The sequence below is a fragment of the Bombyx mandarina genome, chromosome 15 (assembly GCF_030267445.1).
Source record: "Bombyx mandarina strain Sakado chromosome 15, ASM3026744v2".
Lineage (NCBI taxonomy): Eukaryota > Metazoa > Arthropoda > Insecta > Lepidoptera > Bombycidae > Bombyx > Bombyx mandarina.
The window spans coordinates 10,644,361-10,662,496 of NC_143221.1; the positions used below are offsets into that span (position 1 = coordinate 10,644,361).

The 18,136-nt window shown below is 37.2% G+C and overlaps 1 protein-coding gene across 1 annotated transcript; it reads right to left on the reverse strand.

Moving 5' to 3' along the window:
• Positions 1-318: 318 nt before the first annotated feature.
• Grip91 (gamma-tubulin complex component 3) lies at positions 319-17,389 on the reverse strand. Its single transcript, XM_089733151.1, has 18 exons — positions 17,055-17,389; positions 16,663-16,829; positions 16,011-16,124; positions 15,517-15,664; positions 14,806-14,988; positions 14,002-14,084; positions 13,544-13,661; positions 12,398-12,529; positions 10,379-10,469; positions 8,973-9,127; positions 7,562-7,751; positions 7,069-7,208; positions 5,751-5,957; positions 4,539-4,756; positions 1,708-1,849; positions 877-991; positions 629-803; positions 319-538 (listed from the first exon to the last, which is right to left on the reverse strand). The coding sequence occupies exons 1-18, from the start codon at positions 17,122-17,124 to the stop codon at positions 506-508; spliced, it is 2,481 nt and encodes an 826-aa protein (XP_089589277.1). The 5' UTR covers positions 17,125-17,389; the 3' UTR covers positions 319-505.
• Between the last annotated feature and the right edge of the window lie 747 nt (positions 17,390-18,136).

Sequence of the window (18,136 nt, forward strand, 5' to 3'; positions counted from 1 at the left end):
TATTAACAGTTTTTTAAAGGATTAATAACATCAAAAGTTTGGACGTTTTTCCTGTTAATTCTAATGTTAATATTTCCACCGTCGTTACCTTTTTGGGATTCACGATTAGCTGGAAAAGCTCCTCATGCTACCAGCAAATATGTAGGGGAAAATATTAATTAACGACCAAACGGTCCAAATGCTATTGTTGGGAAGTTGTATAAATATTATATGCATATCTTGGAAATATTGTTAGTGGGATTCAGACATCTGTCAAATATATTTTTGTTCTATGATGGCTACTGCCACACCTTTTGCTAACTAAAAAAAATGAAACAATTTAATATTAGCAATTACATAAAACTTTTATTAAATTATTTATGAATAATTGTATTTCTTTGTTTTGAATATTTTTCTCCACCATTCAATTTCATAGTGTTTGCATGATCCATCATTCGCTGGTGTCGGTTCCGCACCATTAACAAGACCCCAGCGCATCGACGTTTTGGTGGGAAATGAGTATTCGTCATTTCTTTTTAGATCGTTCTATATATTTACTCTGCAACAAAAAAAAATCAACATGTTCGAGAATAATCGTTTTAAAATGTTTAGATAATTCGTATTCTTGTTTCCTTTTTAATATATGTACCTTAGCTAAATTGAGTCCGATTTCACTGAGTCGCTTATGCTGGTATGTTAGTGGCTCGTGCAGTTTGGCGTCGCCCCGCTTGTAGAAGTCGCTATAGTCCAATCGGAACGCCAACGTTTGTAATGAGATTTCTGAATGGAGCGCCAGCTTGAGGATGAGAGCTGTCACGTGACCCCTGTATTAAAAAATATATAAAAAAGCTTTAAAAATCCTTCAACCTCACAAAAATTTTAAAAATGAGCACGTACCTATACGTGCGCGTCCACACGTTTAAATCGGCTTTCCTTTTGGCTATAAATTGATTGAAATTCTTTCGCTTTTCTTTATCCTCAGCTTCGTCAGCAGCAGTAAAAGCATATTCTCCTAAAATATGTTTCACAAACTATTATATGACGCTATATAAATCGCTTCTAATATTTCTTTAATTTAGAGGAAATATATAATTAATGGCATTTAAGGGGAAAATTTACAAAACGATCATTAGACCTCTCGTGCTGTATGGATTTGAATGTGGGGCAACGAAAGTAAAGCACGAAAGAGAAGTGGATGCGACAGAGATGCGAATATTGAGGTGGTTGTGTGGAGTGACAAGAATGGACAAGATAAAGAATGAGTTTATCAGAGGAAGTTTGAAAGTAGCCCCGGTAATCAACAAATTACAGAGCGGACGGTTAGCGTGGTATGGACATGTGATGCGTAAAGAGAAGATGCATGTGACTATAAGAGGAAATGGTAGTGTAAGGTAGAGGGAGAAGAGGCCGACCGAAGAAGACATGATAGAGTGTGTGAATGATGATATCAGAGAGAGAGGAGTGAGTGTTGAGAGTTTTTTACTGGTGACCTCTTGTGAGTCTGCATGGGTAGGTACCACCACCCCGTATATTTCTGCCGTGAAGCATTAATGCGTTTCGGTTCGAAGGGTGGGGCAGCCGTTGTAACCATACTGAGACCTTAGAACTTAAATCTCAAGGTGGGTGGCGCATTTACGTCGTAGATGTCTATGGGCTCCAGTAACCACTTAATACCAGGTCGGCTGTGAGCTCGTCCACCCATCTAAGCAATAAAAAAAAATTTATCACCTCTCGCTACTCTTTCTGCTTTCAGTCGTTCGAGTCGATCTCGTCTCTCGAGTTCGGCGACGATCCCAGCGTGGAGCATCGACTCAAAGCTGCGAAGCGCCAACGTCTCGTTCAGAACGTTCCCCAAATACGATTGAAGCTCCTGCGCAAATATTAAGATTGTTTCATAATAACAGTGGAAATCGTTAAAAGTTTTAAATGAGATTTGTTTGTCAGTGTTTCCTCAATATAAAGTGACTAGCCGTAGTCGCCTGCTTCGCAGGGCATTTGAAATTAACATTATTACTTATTGTCATTATTATTAGGGAGTCTAAAAGAAAGATAGAAAGAAAAAGTTGTTTATTGTAAAAAATATATATAAAAACAAATGAGAATGTACTTTACTTTACTTTGGTGCCCTAATAATAATAACGATAATAATAACAAATAATAATAACAAATAACAACAGAATTTGAGAGAAAACAGAGCGCGTAGAGACAGAGTGAGAACAAAGTCAGAACTGATATTTTTTTGCATGCAGTACGCGCCGTGTGCGACTAAAGACAACAATAGTTTAGACTGAGAGCGGAAGATCGCCACCACGGAATAGATAAATAAGGTTGGAAAGGCCTTTGCTCTAATTTTGTATTAGAACCAGTGTCGCCGCTTCATCCCCACTATTTTAATTTCTACACATACACATACTGTGATTACAAGTATTTCGCACACAACAAAAACACCCACACATAAATCTCAGGACAGATATTCGTTCGCAAACTAGCACAAAACACCCGTAGGCATACACACTCACACACGCAAAAAGGCAATAAAAATGTTCATACACGCTAGTGCTTGATAAAATCGATATTCTTTATCGATAAATTATCTGATGAATGAATGGAGAAAATGAAACATGAAATAAATATTGAAAAAAAAAACTATTTTACTTTTATTAATTACAAATAGTCACTGTCGCTGGAATAAAACGTATTTGTTAAGCAGTTGGCGCTTGCTATTAATTGCGAATGAATTTTTCAAAACTAAGTGTATTCTGATTTATTTTATGGTAAAATCATTTTCAGTAAAATGTTTAGAGCAAATAGTACTCATCTTTGTCTCCAGTTTCCTCTACCTGTCACGTCAATCCATTGTTCCCTGGCGTTAGGTTCTTTAGGAAACCTAAAATTTTTAATTTACTGCTTAAGTCAAATGGCATTTTACTTAGATTTTAATACGTCTTAGACAATATAGTAAATACCCGTAAATGAGAGGTCTACATGTGCCTTTATATTATACCTTCACTTTAATTCAATGATAATAATTCAATAATAATAATACATATTTATTTTACTCAAAATACGTCTCACTAAGAATATACTAGGTATCATTAATCTATATATATAAAAATGAAACCCGTTTTCCGTTGTCACGACATAACATGAAAACGGCTTGACCGATTTGGCTAATTTTGGTCTTGAATTATTTGTGGAAGTCCAGAGAAGGTTTAAAAGGTATAAAAATATGAAAATTCTCGGAATTAAATAAAAATAACAAATTTGTTTTCCCTTTGACGTGTCCCCCGTCGGACGGATTCCTTTTGTTTGTTTTAAGTTTATTCTATATAAAAGTTTAGGTCTTTTATTTATCGATTGAGGCACTACGAAGTCTGCCGGGTCAGCTAGTCTATATATATAAAAATGAAACCCGTTTTCCGTTGTCACGACATAACATGATAACGGCTTGACCGATTTGGCTAATTTTGGTCTTGAATTATTTGTTGAAGTCCAGAGAAGGTTTAAAAGGTTAGATAAATATAGAAATATTCGGAATTAAATAAAAATAACAATTTTGTTTTTCCTTTGATGTGTCCCCCGTCGGACGGATTCCTTTTGTTTGTTTTAAGTTTATCTTAAACAAAAGTTTAGGTCTTTTATTTATCGATTGAGGCACTACGAAGTCTGCCGGGTCAGCTAGTTAAATATAAAATAATGCAAAAATTATCCATGTCAAATGTAAATATAGTCGAGAATTCTGTCGATGATTTTATTTCACCACATGGTCACCTCACTATCGCCAAACTACACCACGGCCAATCAGGGCAAAGGCCGAAATTTCAAAGATTGAAGTGTAGAGAACGCAATGCATGTAATACATTGGAAGCTGACTTGGTCATTGCGTTCATTGGGCGAGTACACATCGCGCAATGTATGCTATTTATAACTTGCTGCAATAATATTGTTAATGTTTGGAATTTCATAATGCTCAGTATATTTTTATGTTTTAGACAAATAATATTGTAATTAAATGGTAATTTCGACTTACCGATCGAAAGATATACCTCCTCACTCTATACTTGAGGTCTGATTTTTTGTTTTACAAGTTATAATTGCACAACACGGCATTATAAAGCGGAGATCTGTTCGCCAAAGTAGTCCGAAGCGCACTAAACGCGGTGAATGAAAGAATCGGTCGAGTTATGTTTGTACAATCATAACTGTGGCACGCTTGCCCCGCCTACATTACCATTCCAACCTTATTTATCTATTCCGTGATCGCCACCGCCATTTTAGATTCGTTTCATTATTGGTGCGGCTTATAGAAGAGCTAACGTAGGTATCGCCAACGCCATCAATAAAGTAAATTAGGTTATCCGCTGTTAGTAATCGTAAGTACACTTCACGGTATATACTTTTTTTTTTAATTCCCTTGTAGGCAGACGAGCATACGGCCCACCTGATGGTGAGTGGTTACCGTCGCCCATGGACCTCAGCAAAGCCAGGGGCAGAGCCAAGCCGCTGCCTAAAACCGTGCTGCCGTGTCCATCAGATATGCAGGGAGCATGGTCTGGTACCTGCGTGGAGTGGTGTATCATGGCGTGCACGGAGTGCTGGTCGAGCGCGCGCAGGTGCAGATGCAGCAGACGGTCGAGGTCGGTGCGTGAGGCGGCCGCGGCGAGCAGCTCGGCCCAGTCGTCCTCGGCACCCGCGCAGCTCGCCTCCTGCAGCGCGCCGCACACCCGCAGCGCCTCCGCCCGCACGCAGCACACGCGCCGCATCACCGCCCACACCTCTGACACAATCACGATTCAACCAACATTACATCACTTATTGTTTGGCAAAACAAAAGAACAGTGATATCAGTGAGCTTATACCAACAGTAGTCAAGTTTTAATACGCTTTTATTAGCTTCAGACGTATGTATGTTAGTATGTATGTAACGAAATCTTTGAACATGATTTTGACACCCTTCAAAACGTCGGATTACCTCGACATTTGGTATACTTATTCAGGACCGATGACAATTCCATTTTTTTTTTTTAAATAAAAAAATTGAAATTGAACTAAAAAATTAAAAATAAATAATAAAACAAAAAAATACGCTTTTATACAAAATCCAACTAATAAATAGAAAATAAATTTTAATAAATTTGAATTAAAAATAGTGTAAAAAATAATAATTTTATTGTAAAAAAAAAGCGTGCACACGCGCCGCATCACCGCCCACACCTGTATCACAATCACGATTAAACCAACATTACATCACTGATTGTTTGACAAAAAAAAATAACGGTGGTATCAGTGAGTGCAAAACCTTAATCTTTATTGTACCTGTGACTACGTACGGGCTTTTTGGTGAGAGCACGAAGAGCGAAGTTGTGTGAATTACCTTATTTAATTAATTGAATATTTCTTCAAATTTAAACATGTAATAATGGTGGCTTATAATGCTTTTAGGATCTATGAAAGGGCATAAGTGTAGAAAAATCAAACAAAATACGAGTACCTTCTGAAAACCCAATGGAGGGCAACTGAAGTCTCACTAAACAGTCATTATTTTACTGGGACGTTATCTCATTTTATCCAGTTTCATTCCATTTTATTCAATCCCACCCCAATATATTAATTTTTTAATAAATCAATTTAATTTCATTCCGATCCCTTTATATGTAATAATTGTTTTTTTTTATAAAATCGACACTAGCAACAATGCCATCGCTAGAAGCTAATTGACATACTGAAAAAAAATAAGAAAAATAAGAAAGTACACAGGACGTAGAACTGACCGGGCATGTGTTTGAGTCGCTTGTGTAGTATGGTGTGTTCGCGCCAGGCGTCGTGCAGACTGTACTCGATGCGCTTGACGCGCCAGAGCTGCGTGAACAGGGCCCGGTAGCGCGCGGCGCACGTGGCCGGGAACAGCGTGCCCAGCGGCCCGTCCACGCGGTACTGCAGCGCGAACACGTCCCAGCCGCTGTCCTCGCGCCCGTCACCTGCCCATGTACGTAACGACTCAACCAACAATTTTTTTTTATTGCTTAGTTAGGAATTTTTTTAGGAACTGGGGATACCTATCAGCGACGCGCTCCACCGGGCTGCAGGGCGGGATCGATGGAGACAGTTGGTTGACGAAATCGGACGGAGTCACGATCCTCAGCAGCGAGGGACCGATCGAAGAGAGAGAGAGAGTTGGGTGGACGAGCTCACAGCCGACCTGGTGTTAAGTGGTTACTGGAGCCCATAGACATCTACAACGTAAATGCGCCACCCACCTTGAGATATAAGTTCTAAGATCTCAGTATAGTTACAGCGGCTGCCCTACCCTTCATACCGAAACGCATTACTGCTTCACGGCAGAAATAGGCAGGGCGGTGGTACCTACCCGCGCGGACTCATAAGAGGTCCTATCACTAGTAAAGGTACTAGCTTAATAAGGTACTAGCTATATCCGTCCGCTTCGTTGGGCATTTAAAATTAATATTATCATTTCTCACTCCCACAGAGATTCTCGTCATTAACGTCCCCGCAACCGGTGTAGAGTCCAACACTCATATTAATATTAGCCTATCCATTAAGTATATGTATTTTCTACATGGATATCAAGTTTCAAGTCAATCGGATGCATGGTTCAGTAGTTATAACGGAACATCCGTAAAAATCGCTGTAGATTTATATATTAGTAGAGATCAGCCTATAGAGTTTCTCGTCGGAGCTTCTCAATGGGTCGGTAGTAGATTCGAAGGGAACCACTGCTCTTGCTAGGGCTAGTTTAGCAAATTCTCTCAGGTTGAGCCCGTGAGCTCACTTACCCATCCGGGCATAGCGTACAGGCTATTTCCTCTTAGGCTACCAGGGAATAGGCAAGGAAATAAAGATAAGGTATTGTCGACTAAATTCGGTTTCAAACCGGAACGCATGATAAGCTATGACCCATGAGGCCGCAAAACACATTCTCCTATTACAACTATGAGCTCTCTGGCCCCCACTAAAATTAGCATCGAATAAATTAAACATAATATAAATGACCTTTAAAGAATCATTAAACGACTTTTGTGAAAACTTTCTTAAACTTTGAAATTGCATGTGGACTTAATATGTACTTACAGTTGGGATACAAATTAACGTGCAATCTAGCGAGCACGTGAGGCGGCTCGTACTGCGCGTTGGTAGCACGCACGGCCGCTTCCAACGTACACGTCAGGTTGTGTACGTACAGGGACGTGGCGGGCTTGTTCAGTTCTTCCCTACGAAAATAAACTTGGGTTAGGAACAACATATTTTTTCACCTACCTACGCCGAAAGTTCGGTTTTCCTCCCAAGGTACTGACAAGTGCGCATGCGCGTTAGTGTCTACGTCTACTCTCACGCACCTAAAATTCTCCGCCATTGTTGTGCTCGGGTAATTTGCAATATTGTGTTTAGTGTAAATGTGAAATAAACAAAAGGCAATAAAAGTTAATACTGAAGTATTAAACAAAGATGAGTTCATCAGACAGTTCTTATTCAATTAGTAGTAAGTTTATTTAAAAATTAAAAAACAGTTAAATTGTCTGACTATAACTGAATAACAGGTCTGAATTGTAAGAGTGTGTCGTACTGCAATAGCGTCATGAGATGATGCACGAAGTCCCCTTGCGCGAGCAGCAGGTAGCGTCGATGTGCCGCGAGATGGTCGAGCAGATGGTGTCGCGAGCACAGCGCCGCCACCAGGCGCCGCGCCGCCGCGTCGTGCGCGCCCCGCACGGCGCCGCCCAGCCCGGCCGCCTCCCACCACGCGCCCGCACCCTCTGCACGCACGCGGACCCGCTCAGTACTACTGCTTTTATTATGTTCTGCACTTCCAATGGCATTCAATTTGGCATTAAATAATTTATATCTATACGATATTTGAGCTTAGGCTTTGTGATTGCGATTGGTTGAAACAAATATGATTGGTATATTGCTATATATAGTAATTAAGAAACAAACATCTGTAGCACACACAGTGTTATAGGTTTATAAGCAATAATCTACAAGTAATGCAAATAACAATGCCGTTATAATATTATTATGTAGTTGCATTTTTTATTACTCCATCGAATAACATAGAAATAGAGCTTGATTTCGGTATATCACTAAAATCTATTATTATTTTGCAATTTATACTATAATAATCTCTATTTATTACATTGTTAGATACGAGTAAAATTTTGACGGTAGATATTTCCAATTAAAATTTTACCATAATCATGAACAAATACCTAAGTACTTACGTTTCACTTGAAAAACAACTCATATGTGAAATTAAATGTAATGAAATAAAATTTATCTAATGAGATCGAGGTCTTGATGTTATTGGGTAACGACTGTCCTTCGAACCCGAACGCGTGACAGGTGCGTGACAGAAACGACGCAAGCAGGTCTGAAGTCGTCTTGGCCTAAAGGGTAAGACGTCCGATGCATTCCTATGTAGATATGCAACTGTGTTCGAATCCCAGGCGGGTACCAATTTTTCTAATGAAATACGTATTCAACAAATTTCACGATTGACTTCCACGGTGAATGAATGACATCATATAATAAAAATCTAACCGGTGTTCGAATCCCGCAGGCGGGTATAAATTTTTCTAATGAAATACGTTCTCAAAAAATGTTCACGATTGACTTCCACGGTGAAGGAATAACATCGTGTAACAAAAATCAAGCCTGCAAAATTTTAATTTGCGTAATTACTGGTGGTAGGACCTCTGAGTCCGCGTGGGTAGGTACCACCACCCCGCCTATTTCCGCCGTGAAGCAGTAATGCGTTTCGGTTCGAAGGGTGGGGTAGCCGTTGTACCTATACTGAGATCTTAGAACTTATATGTCGAGGTGGGTGGCGCATTTACGTTGTAGATGTCTATGGGCTCCAGTAAACAATTAACCCCAGGTGGGATGTGAGCTCATCCACTCGTCTAGGCAATAAAAAAAAGATGGCGTTATCCTAGCTACGTCCTGCCGCCAGTAGGAAAGTGTCACGCGTAAATTACCTGTATCGGGTTTCAGCAGCGAATGTAGATGGTGCGCGTGGGGGGCGTGGTCGGGCTCGTCAGCGCACGCCTCGCGCATAAACACGACGCTCTTCCCGGTGGCCAGGATCTGAGCGGCCTGCTCGCGGCACATGAACGACGGCACCATCCATTCCCTTTCGCGTTCCATCATTTACATCACACGATTATTACAAAATAATAATTTACATTACACCGACGCTTGAAAGGCAAACGTGACTAAGCGACAATAACTGCTTTATACATAAATGATAGGCAATAAACATATTCGATGGGCAAAAAAATATATATTTCTAGGTCTATTAAAATAATTTCAATCCTACTGTAAAGTTCACGCATTGTCGCTTAGTTTGCCTTTCAAGCGTCGACATGATTATTAGAAAACTAACTGTACCCGTCCGCTTCGCTGGGCATTTAAAATCAACATTATTATTTCTCACCCCCACAAAGATTCTCATCATTAACGCCCCCGCAACCGGTGTAGGGAGTCCATCACTCATATAAATATTAGCCTATCCATTAAGTACGTGTATTTTCTACATGGATACCAAGCTTCAAGTCAATCAGATGCACGGTTCAGTACTTATAACGGAACATCCGTAAAAACCACTGTAGATTTATAAATTAGTATAGATAATAATCGTATGATGTAAATGTCACTATCGTTACAAGTATGATGTGGTACTACTCTAATCTTGGAATTTGGAACCTCTGGGTCTGCGGAGGGACTTCGGTTCTCTCTGTATTTTATACCGTATGTTCCATGGGGAGTGCTCCGAGGAATTGTTCGAGATGATACCGGCATCTCGTTTTTACCATCGCACCGCCCGCCATCGGAGTAGAGTTCATCCGTACTACCTGGAGCCACTGCGGTCATCCACAGTGCGTTTCCAGAGATCTTTTTTGCCACGTACCATCCGGCTATGGAATGAGCTCCCCTCCACGGTGTTTCCCGAGCGCTATGACATGTCCTTCTTCAAACGAGGCTTGTGGAGAGTATTAAGCGGTAGGCAGCGGCTTGGCTCTGCCCCTGGCATTGCTGAAGTAACCACTCACCATCAGGTGGGCCGTATGCTCGTCTGCCTACAAGGGCAATAAAAAAAAAAAAATCTCGCAATCTTTTAAGCTACGCCCATTAACCATGGTTCTTCTGCGTATAATCCTAATATCTGATTTTATCGCGCAGGGAACTCCAAGCATAGCCATTTATATCGCTCTTTGTATGAGTTTTTGATAACGATCCGTCCTTTTTTGGAAATGAGTCAAGTATTCTAAATATAGGACATCTATTGTTACAATGTGGTCAAGATGTGTACTTGATGTCTTAAAAACGAGGGCCAGATATTTGTTTTATATCTAAAAGTTCAAAATAATATAGTCATGGTTACCTGACTCTGTATTTGTCATGCCACATTCGATCAATAGGCACACCGCTTCGACTTTCAATGAAGAACTCATTGAATGGGTCATCGATTTCCCCTGCAGGATATAAGAATTTAAATGTTACTACCATACTGTAGGATACTAGGTGCTATTTTTTTACTTTTCTTATTAATTATCCACTTATTGTGAAGCGGTTACCGGACACTACGATGTCAATTTCACTGCCATCCTTAAGATATCAAACAAGAATTTTTACATATACTTGGATAAAGGCTTTCCTAGAATTCAAACTGACATAATGTTTTCATACAAAATTACAAAATCATTGAACGGATCAGTTAATATTCGTATATCCTTCAGCCTAGATCTCCGTTTGATGTGAAAGAATAGTTGCACGATCAAATTTGACACTAATTTTGTTGTCCTTAAGAGCTATATAGTAGCTGTTTAATGATAACACGGGTCAACACCAAAGGACAATGCCCAAAAGTGGGCCAACTTTATGTCAAAACTATTTGTACTTGAAAAACTATGCCTTATTTTTTCGCGTTGTTTAGTTTATGTATCAAAATTCCTTTCAACCTGGCATTGTTTTACAAAAAAATAAATTACTTATTTGATAACATACCAAAACTGAGTACCATAGTTTTTAAATTCGGCAATAGGCAAAGGGCTTAGCCCATAAAGCCTTATAGTAAAGCTATAAACTACCAAACGAAAGAGTTGTCTGTGACTTGAACAACAAATTTAAAAAAATAGCTAATGGTTATAATTCACAGATTTTTTAGTTTATTTTTGTTCAATCCAATATTTATATATTGTAATAATAATAATTACTTATAACCATGAATTATTTAATATTTTTAGATATTACTGATTCCATTAGTAAAAAACTCAATGGCCTACCATTACTCTATTCTTATTATATATGATCAGAGAGTTTTGGCAGCAACCCGAGTGAAGCATCACTTGAAGTTTTATTGTAATGTTTTTTTAATAGTTTATTGTGATATATAATACATAAATTGGGTGTTGTTTTGTGTATTAAACGTCAATAATCGTTGTTCACGATTATTGAAGCATTGGAATAAAACTGTGGCTAACATAGCAGTGACTATATTTTTTTTCAAGATAAAAGGTCTGCGGATATTCTCGCTCACTCAATGTGCTATTCATCGAGTTGACGTCAAAGCTCCCAAAAAGCAATAAAAAGAGATACACCAGCTTTTTATAGTAAAAAAAAATATATAACTACGACAGACTAGGCTGTATAGGCTACGCTCTTTGCCTGCTTATTGGCGAATTTAAAAACAACAACAATATCGTTGCCGGCTTCCGGATTTTCATTTCATTTTATTTCTTACAATTTAGTTCTTTCTACAACTTAATTTTAGCTGCAGAAAAAAACAGATTTCTCATAAACCTGGGTGAGAATATAAAAATCGTTTTCTGAATATGAAACGATATTTCTTTGTCTATCAAATTAAGTTAAAACCACCATGACCCGACAACTTTTTTTAGGGGCCCAAACGCCCTAAGAAAATGGGCATTGTCCTTTGACTTTGATTGCAAAGTATAAAATTTCGATATTATAAGATCGTAATTAGACGAAAAAAAAATACATGGTATGAAACAGTTTTCTTTTGAACTTTAATAAATTGAACACATATGACACAAAATGCATCATCGTATTTACACCTTCGTGACATTGTAAGTTTTTCTGGGCTTGTACAAAACACCTGATCGTTGTTTATGACTCGAGTGCCATCTAGTGGCACTGCGTAAACGTAAACACTCCACTCTCATAGCGCGGTTTTTTTGAAACTATTAAAATGAATTAAAATTTATAAATTTTTTGAAAAATGAGTTATTACTATAACTATCACAAAAGCAAACTTTATATCAAAAATAGGTATTTTATTTTCGTTTTTGTGAATAATTAACCGGAAAAACCTAGTACATATAAACGCTAGGACAAAGAAAGAATTTTTTTTTGTAGAGTTGTGATAATCAGCTCCACGTACCGTGTAAGAGCCAGCGGGTCAGCATGAGCAGCAGCGGGTAGGTGAGCGCAGTGAGCAGGCGGCGCGCCAGTGACGACACGCGCTCGTCGCCGTGACGGACGAAGCGGTGCACGCACGACGCTAGCTCTCCACCTATGCAACAAACGTCGCATACAGGGTTATTGGAAATAATAAATAATAGTTTAAAAAAAACTAACAAACTACGCTTTTACAGAAAATCCAATTACAAAATAGAAAATAAATTTTAATAAATTTGAATTAAAAATAGTGTAAGAAAAAATGATTTTATTGTAAAAAAGCGTGGGGTGCTTTTCAGGATATTATCAAAATAACCCTTCTACTCATATCTGTTCATAAAGTATTTATAAGTACTGATGCCATGCACACCACGCTTTTTTTAGTTTTGTTAGTTTTTTTAAACTATTATTTATTTTTCATTTTTTAGTTGAATATAAAAAAATTCAAATTTTTTATTTTTATTTTTTTTAAATGTTTAATTATCATCCGTCCTTAATAAGTATACCAAATTTCGAGTTAATCCGACGTTTTGAAGGAGGTCAAAATCATGTTCAAAGATTCCGTTACAAACATACATACGTCGTGAAGCTAATAAAAGCGTATTAATAAACAACAGATCATTATTAAAAAAATTACTATTTTTCTTGTGTTACACCCATAGTTTATGATTTCATATAAACGCAGGTTCGACGAAATACGCACTTCCCCAAAACGAGAAGTGCTGGTAATATTTTGATTAATTGCATCTGTTGGTTTTAATAAATACAGCCCCAATCAATTATGCAATGCTCAAAATTCAAATTAGAAGCACAATATCGTGCACTTTTCCATTGTTTATAATCTAGTTTACTTTAAAACACATTAACTGGCAGAAAACTCATGTATGAATTAAGCTTTTGTGCACACTATTTAAATTATACCTTTTCTGATATGAACAATAAATATTATTAAAGTAAATAAGATACTTAAAAATGAATACGGATTAATTTACGATTAATTATTTCTTATCTTATTCTAATAATTGCATTGAAGTATACAAATGTAGAATAATCTCAGTTCAAATCCGGTCCGACCTTATCTCTGTTAAGTTTTGTAAATGTTAATTACAATCATTTTCAATTAAAATACCTTTTTTATGTTGTGCAGCATGTGTCATATTAGCAAGCCACGTGAGACGGTGCAGAGGTTCTTGTGCCCAGACACATACACGCCGTAAGGTGGCGCCTCCTCCGTCACCTTCACAAGCCTATTCACAAAATAACAGTTTTACTGGTGGGTCTGCTACAGAGTGGATCCAGGAGCTCTTTTAAAAAAAAAGGAAACTGTGATTGACACTGAGTTTATTTTATAAAAGAAATAGTACAAACGATATGTTTCCGCTACTCAAGTCAATTCTGGTCTGTATTATTTATATTGCGTTATTATTGAGGGGTATATGTAATACACACATCACTGCTCTAACCATTTCTACTTTTGAAGCACCTTTTTCAAAGTGGAACAGTCTTTATATCGAGACTAACGTCTTTTTATGAGCAACAGTAATAGCTAGCCAAGAAATTGTCAAAGTCATAACTTTAGTTCTATACCTGTGATTGAAGAAGTGCAATACTGCGGTAGTACTCTGTAAGTTCATCTCTGATGGCGGTTACTAGTCCCTCACCCATCAAACCTGCGACATATGCGTCATTTACAATCTCATAGTATGTATGCATGCATGAAAAAATAGGCAAACACACTCCAAGCCTAATGGAGACTTGACTAAATTTCTAAGTAGTTATTGAGAAGAACTTTAGGCCTTAAGCCTCGAGCCTTAACAGATATCAAGCAAACAATGGGTGGAGGTTTCGATTTCGATATAAACTTAGATTTCCTTATATTTCATTTTTAAAAACTTTGATTTATAGGTATTTTAAGATAACAAATACAGTGTAAAATTGGTATTTATCAAATATTTGCCACTGAATTATTTCTATTGATGCGAGATTGGAGTCAACTTCATTAGTGAGCACAATTCTTGCAGTCTAATCACACCCTATCAGTATTAAACAAAGAGAGATGAGAATAGCAATTAGGGAATCTGTAGACACTAAAATGAGACAAAAATACAAGTATTTTGGACAGTAATTCATATGTAATTATCATGGTAGATTGATTGCGTAAAAAAAAATCTCTTAAAAGTTAATTCCGGTGGGTTTTGAAATTTAAGTTAGATTATTGGGTACAAAAAAAATGGAGCCTTCCATCGCCAAAACATTCAAAACTGCAGTCTTTGTGTCAACAATGTTGTGATGTCTATGGGCTTACACTACTTTCTTCGGAGTTGCTTACACCAAGAGAGCCCTGAACGCGTCATGCGGTATTAGCTAAAAAAAGCCCCAACAACATTTTACCTTGCGGCATGAGGCCAGACAATGGATCAATGAATTCTTTTAGTCTATCATGCAGAAAACCCAGGTGAGCAATACGAGAGTACAGGGCTTGCATCGGTCGAGATCCAGCTCCAGAATTACGACATTTCACTCCAGTAGCCGCCAACACAGCTTCACGCACACAACTACGCTCATTCGGACGATCTATACAAAATCAATAAAACACATAATGATAAAACGTAAGTAACACAACACAACACAAAGTGAATACAACTATAATATTCGTTCTGATCATGTTAATTGAAACCTATTTATACTTTTTTACTGCACTATATGGATGAACAAGATCTTGACTCATCGTTATTAAGTGGCTACTCAAGTCCTTAGATATTATAAACTGAATGCCACCACATGAAATCACAATCTCAATTATTATTTTGAATTGCGAATGCATGACTGCTCCTCCATTTTATTCAGATTTTAAGACCCTGAAGTCAAAACAGCAAAAACTATATACAGCCAAACTATATATAAAAAGAATTAGATAAACTTAAATGGTTCTTTAAAATTCATATTTCATGATAATAATGCAACTGGCAGATGTGTGTGTTTCGGACGTTTCTATGAGAATATAGAAACCGCCAGTCTTTCTATTAGAGTCATCGATCTATTACCACAGATCGATGATGAGAATGGTTAGACACATGTTATGTTACCAAAATTTTACTGTACCTGCTTGGTGGATTGACAGTGCCATATTATTATTAGAAGGTATGCTCTGCTCAGAAATTTGTTGCTTTAGTGAGTTGGTCCAGCTCACTGAACCAATAGTACTCTTGCTTATACTAGGTGTAACAGCCGGGATACCAGTTGCAGATTTCTATAATAAAGCAAATTGCATAGATGGGTGGACGAGCCCACAGCCCACCTGAGGTTAAGTGGTTACTGGAGCCCATAGACATCTACAATGTAAATGCCGCTACCCACCTGGAGATATTAGTTCTAAGGTCTCAGTATAGTTACAATGGTTGCCCCACCCTTCAAATCAAAATGCATTACTACTTCATGACAGAAATAGGCAGAGTGGTGGTACCCGCCCATGCGGACTTGCAAGAGATCCTAACACCAGTAAATGTATGTTTTATTGAATTTATTGGTCAAATTTATATTATTTTGAAATTAGTTGAATATTCTAGTGGAAATTATATTAAAAACGTTCAACTTACAGTGTTAGCTAACTGTGGTATAGGAAACAGCTGAAGTGTTGAATCAGAGTGCTGCGGCAGTTCTGACAGGGCTAACAACAGGCTCAAAACAGATAAACGCTGTTTTAGAATGAACTGAAAATTTATTATATTTAGTAAGATTATGCAGTCACAGGTTAGCTTAAAACTCCAAGGGCTTACACAGGTTAAGATATTTTATAATACTTTTATTTTGTAAATATCTATGTAGCTTTCAGCCCACAGACATCCACTGGTGGATATAGGCCTCCCTCAAACCTTATCACAATTACCATTTCTATGCTACGTGCATCCAGCAGGTTCCTGTCAGTCTTAATATGTTGTCGATCCACCTTGTGGGAGACCTTCCCTGAACTACATCATCCCGTACGCAGACTTCAGCCAAGAGCTTTGTGGCCCCAACAGACATCTGTTTTACTTTTATTTTAAATTGTTATATTTCATTTTATATATATGGACAGTGCACAAGTGAGTACATTTGCCCCATTATGGCTGTTAACAGACAGGGCTGGACCGCATTACCTATCACTAGTGTTCAAAAGATCACGAGGAGACTCAGGATATACTTTAAACTACTAATATGTTTTAATCCTCTGTGTTAAATTAGCATTCTAAGGCTTGATTAAACACTCACACAATTCCTTAATTTTGAATGATATTCATTGAACTTTTCTGCATCTCGAGAGGATCTGCTACACAACTTTGAGTAAATCTTTTGACAAAGTAGTTTCTCGTCTGCAGATGAACGCGTCTTCTCGCTTGTTGATGACAAATATGACATAGCCAGTTCATATGCACCATCTGTTATGTGGGTTCAATTTTAAAAATTGTTTTTGTAGTTATTCCTTAAATATTTGTTTTGTCTGACTATATTACATGTTAACCTTTAATATTAAATAACGAAAACAGTGATTTCAAATTATTATGTATAAAATTCATATTAAATTCAAGGGCATAATTAAGTGATCGTAATATTAGTGTATATAGCTTGCATTTATGACAATTTATTCAAAATTGGAATCAAACCTAGATCTGTTGACAGATGGGAACATAATTTATGAAGAAGTTCTGCGACATTGGTCGAAGTCGGTTCCATTTTAAAATTTAAGTTCCTATTATGGTTTCTTAGCTTATACTGCGCCCATTTCAATGATATGAAGCAAATTACAAATCGACCCTGTTCTTGATGAAGTTTGACATAGGTATCGGATTGAAAACTAAGCTTAACAAATTTATTTTAGCGAAAGTCAATCACATTTCAACAGAACAAAATATTTTACAATTTAAAATTTGTATGGGTAATCAATCAGCCGGCTCTATTCACAACCGTCATAACTTCACAGATAAAATCTGTCTATATTGACAGATGACAGCAGCTACCCTTGTGTTTTCCAGGACATTTCCATTCGACAAGAAAACCTAGACCATAAAGACAAATGTTTTATCACAAAAATTGAAGATTCTTATTCAGTCCATAAACTATTTAGAACTAAATAGAATGTTGTGAAGAACAAGTAAAGCGTTGCGTTTATCCTCAAACTTGATCCTTGAACCCTATTGGATAAAATAAAATAATCTCTAAGTAAAATCGTGGATTTCTCAGGATTTTCGGAGAACCTGAGAAAAGCCACTTTAAGCTATTTTCTTCAATTTTAAATACTTATTCACTTTCATATATGATAAGTGGCTAGCAATAATATTTTAACAAAATGTTATTTGATTTTATGTTAAATTTGATTACAGTTTTTACATAGAATAGGTTTTTGAGAAGTTCAGAATTTTTTTTAAACATTTAGGAAGATGCAATAAGTATTATCATAATACACTACAGAAAAGCTACATCGGGTTCACCAAAATAAAATTTACTTTTGTGGAATAAATCATCTCTGAAATTGATACTGATTTTTTGTTACCAGTTTTGCCAACCTTGCAGTTTTACTGTGGATCTACAGTTTTTCAGAAATTCTCTTAGTTTTCAGTTTAGACCTCGAAATCTACACTTTTTTTTATGTAAGATCTATTATAACTATTTTATTAGAAAATGAAACTAAGAAATAAACTTTCCACAATAAAAGGTACCTTGCACACAAGAAATCAGAAATTAAAAA

Excerpts from the sequence above, each read along its gene's own strand:
- Grip91 (XM_089733151.1), bottom strand. The coding sequence starts at position 17,124 with ATGGAACCGACTTCGACCAATGTCGCAGAACTTCTTCATAAATTATGT. Across the intron at positions 4,757-5,750 it reads GCGACTCAAACACATGCCCG|AGGTGTGGGCGGTGATGCGG; the intron begins GTCAGTTCTACG and ends TGATTGTGTCAG. Across the intron at positions 804-876 it reads GTGTGGACGCGCACGTATAG|GGGTCACGTGACAGCTCTCA; the intron begins GTACGTGCTCAT and ends TTTTTAATACAG.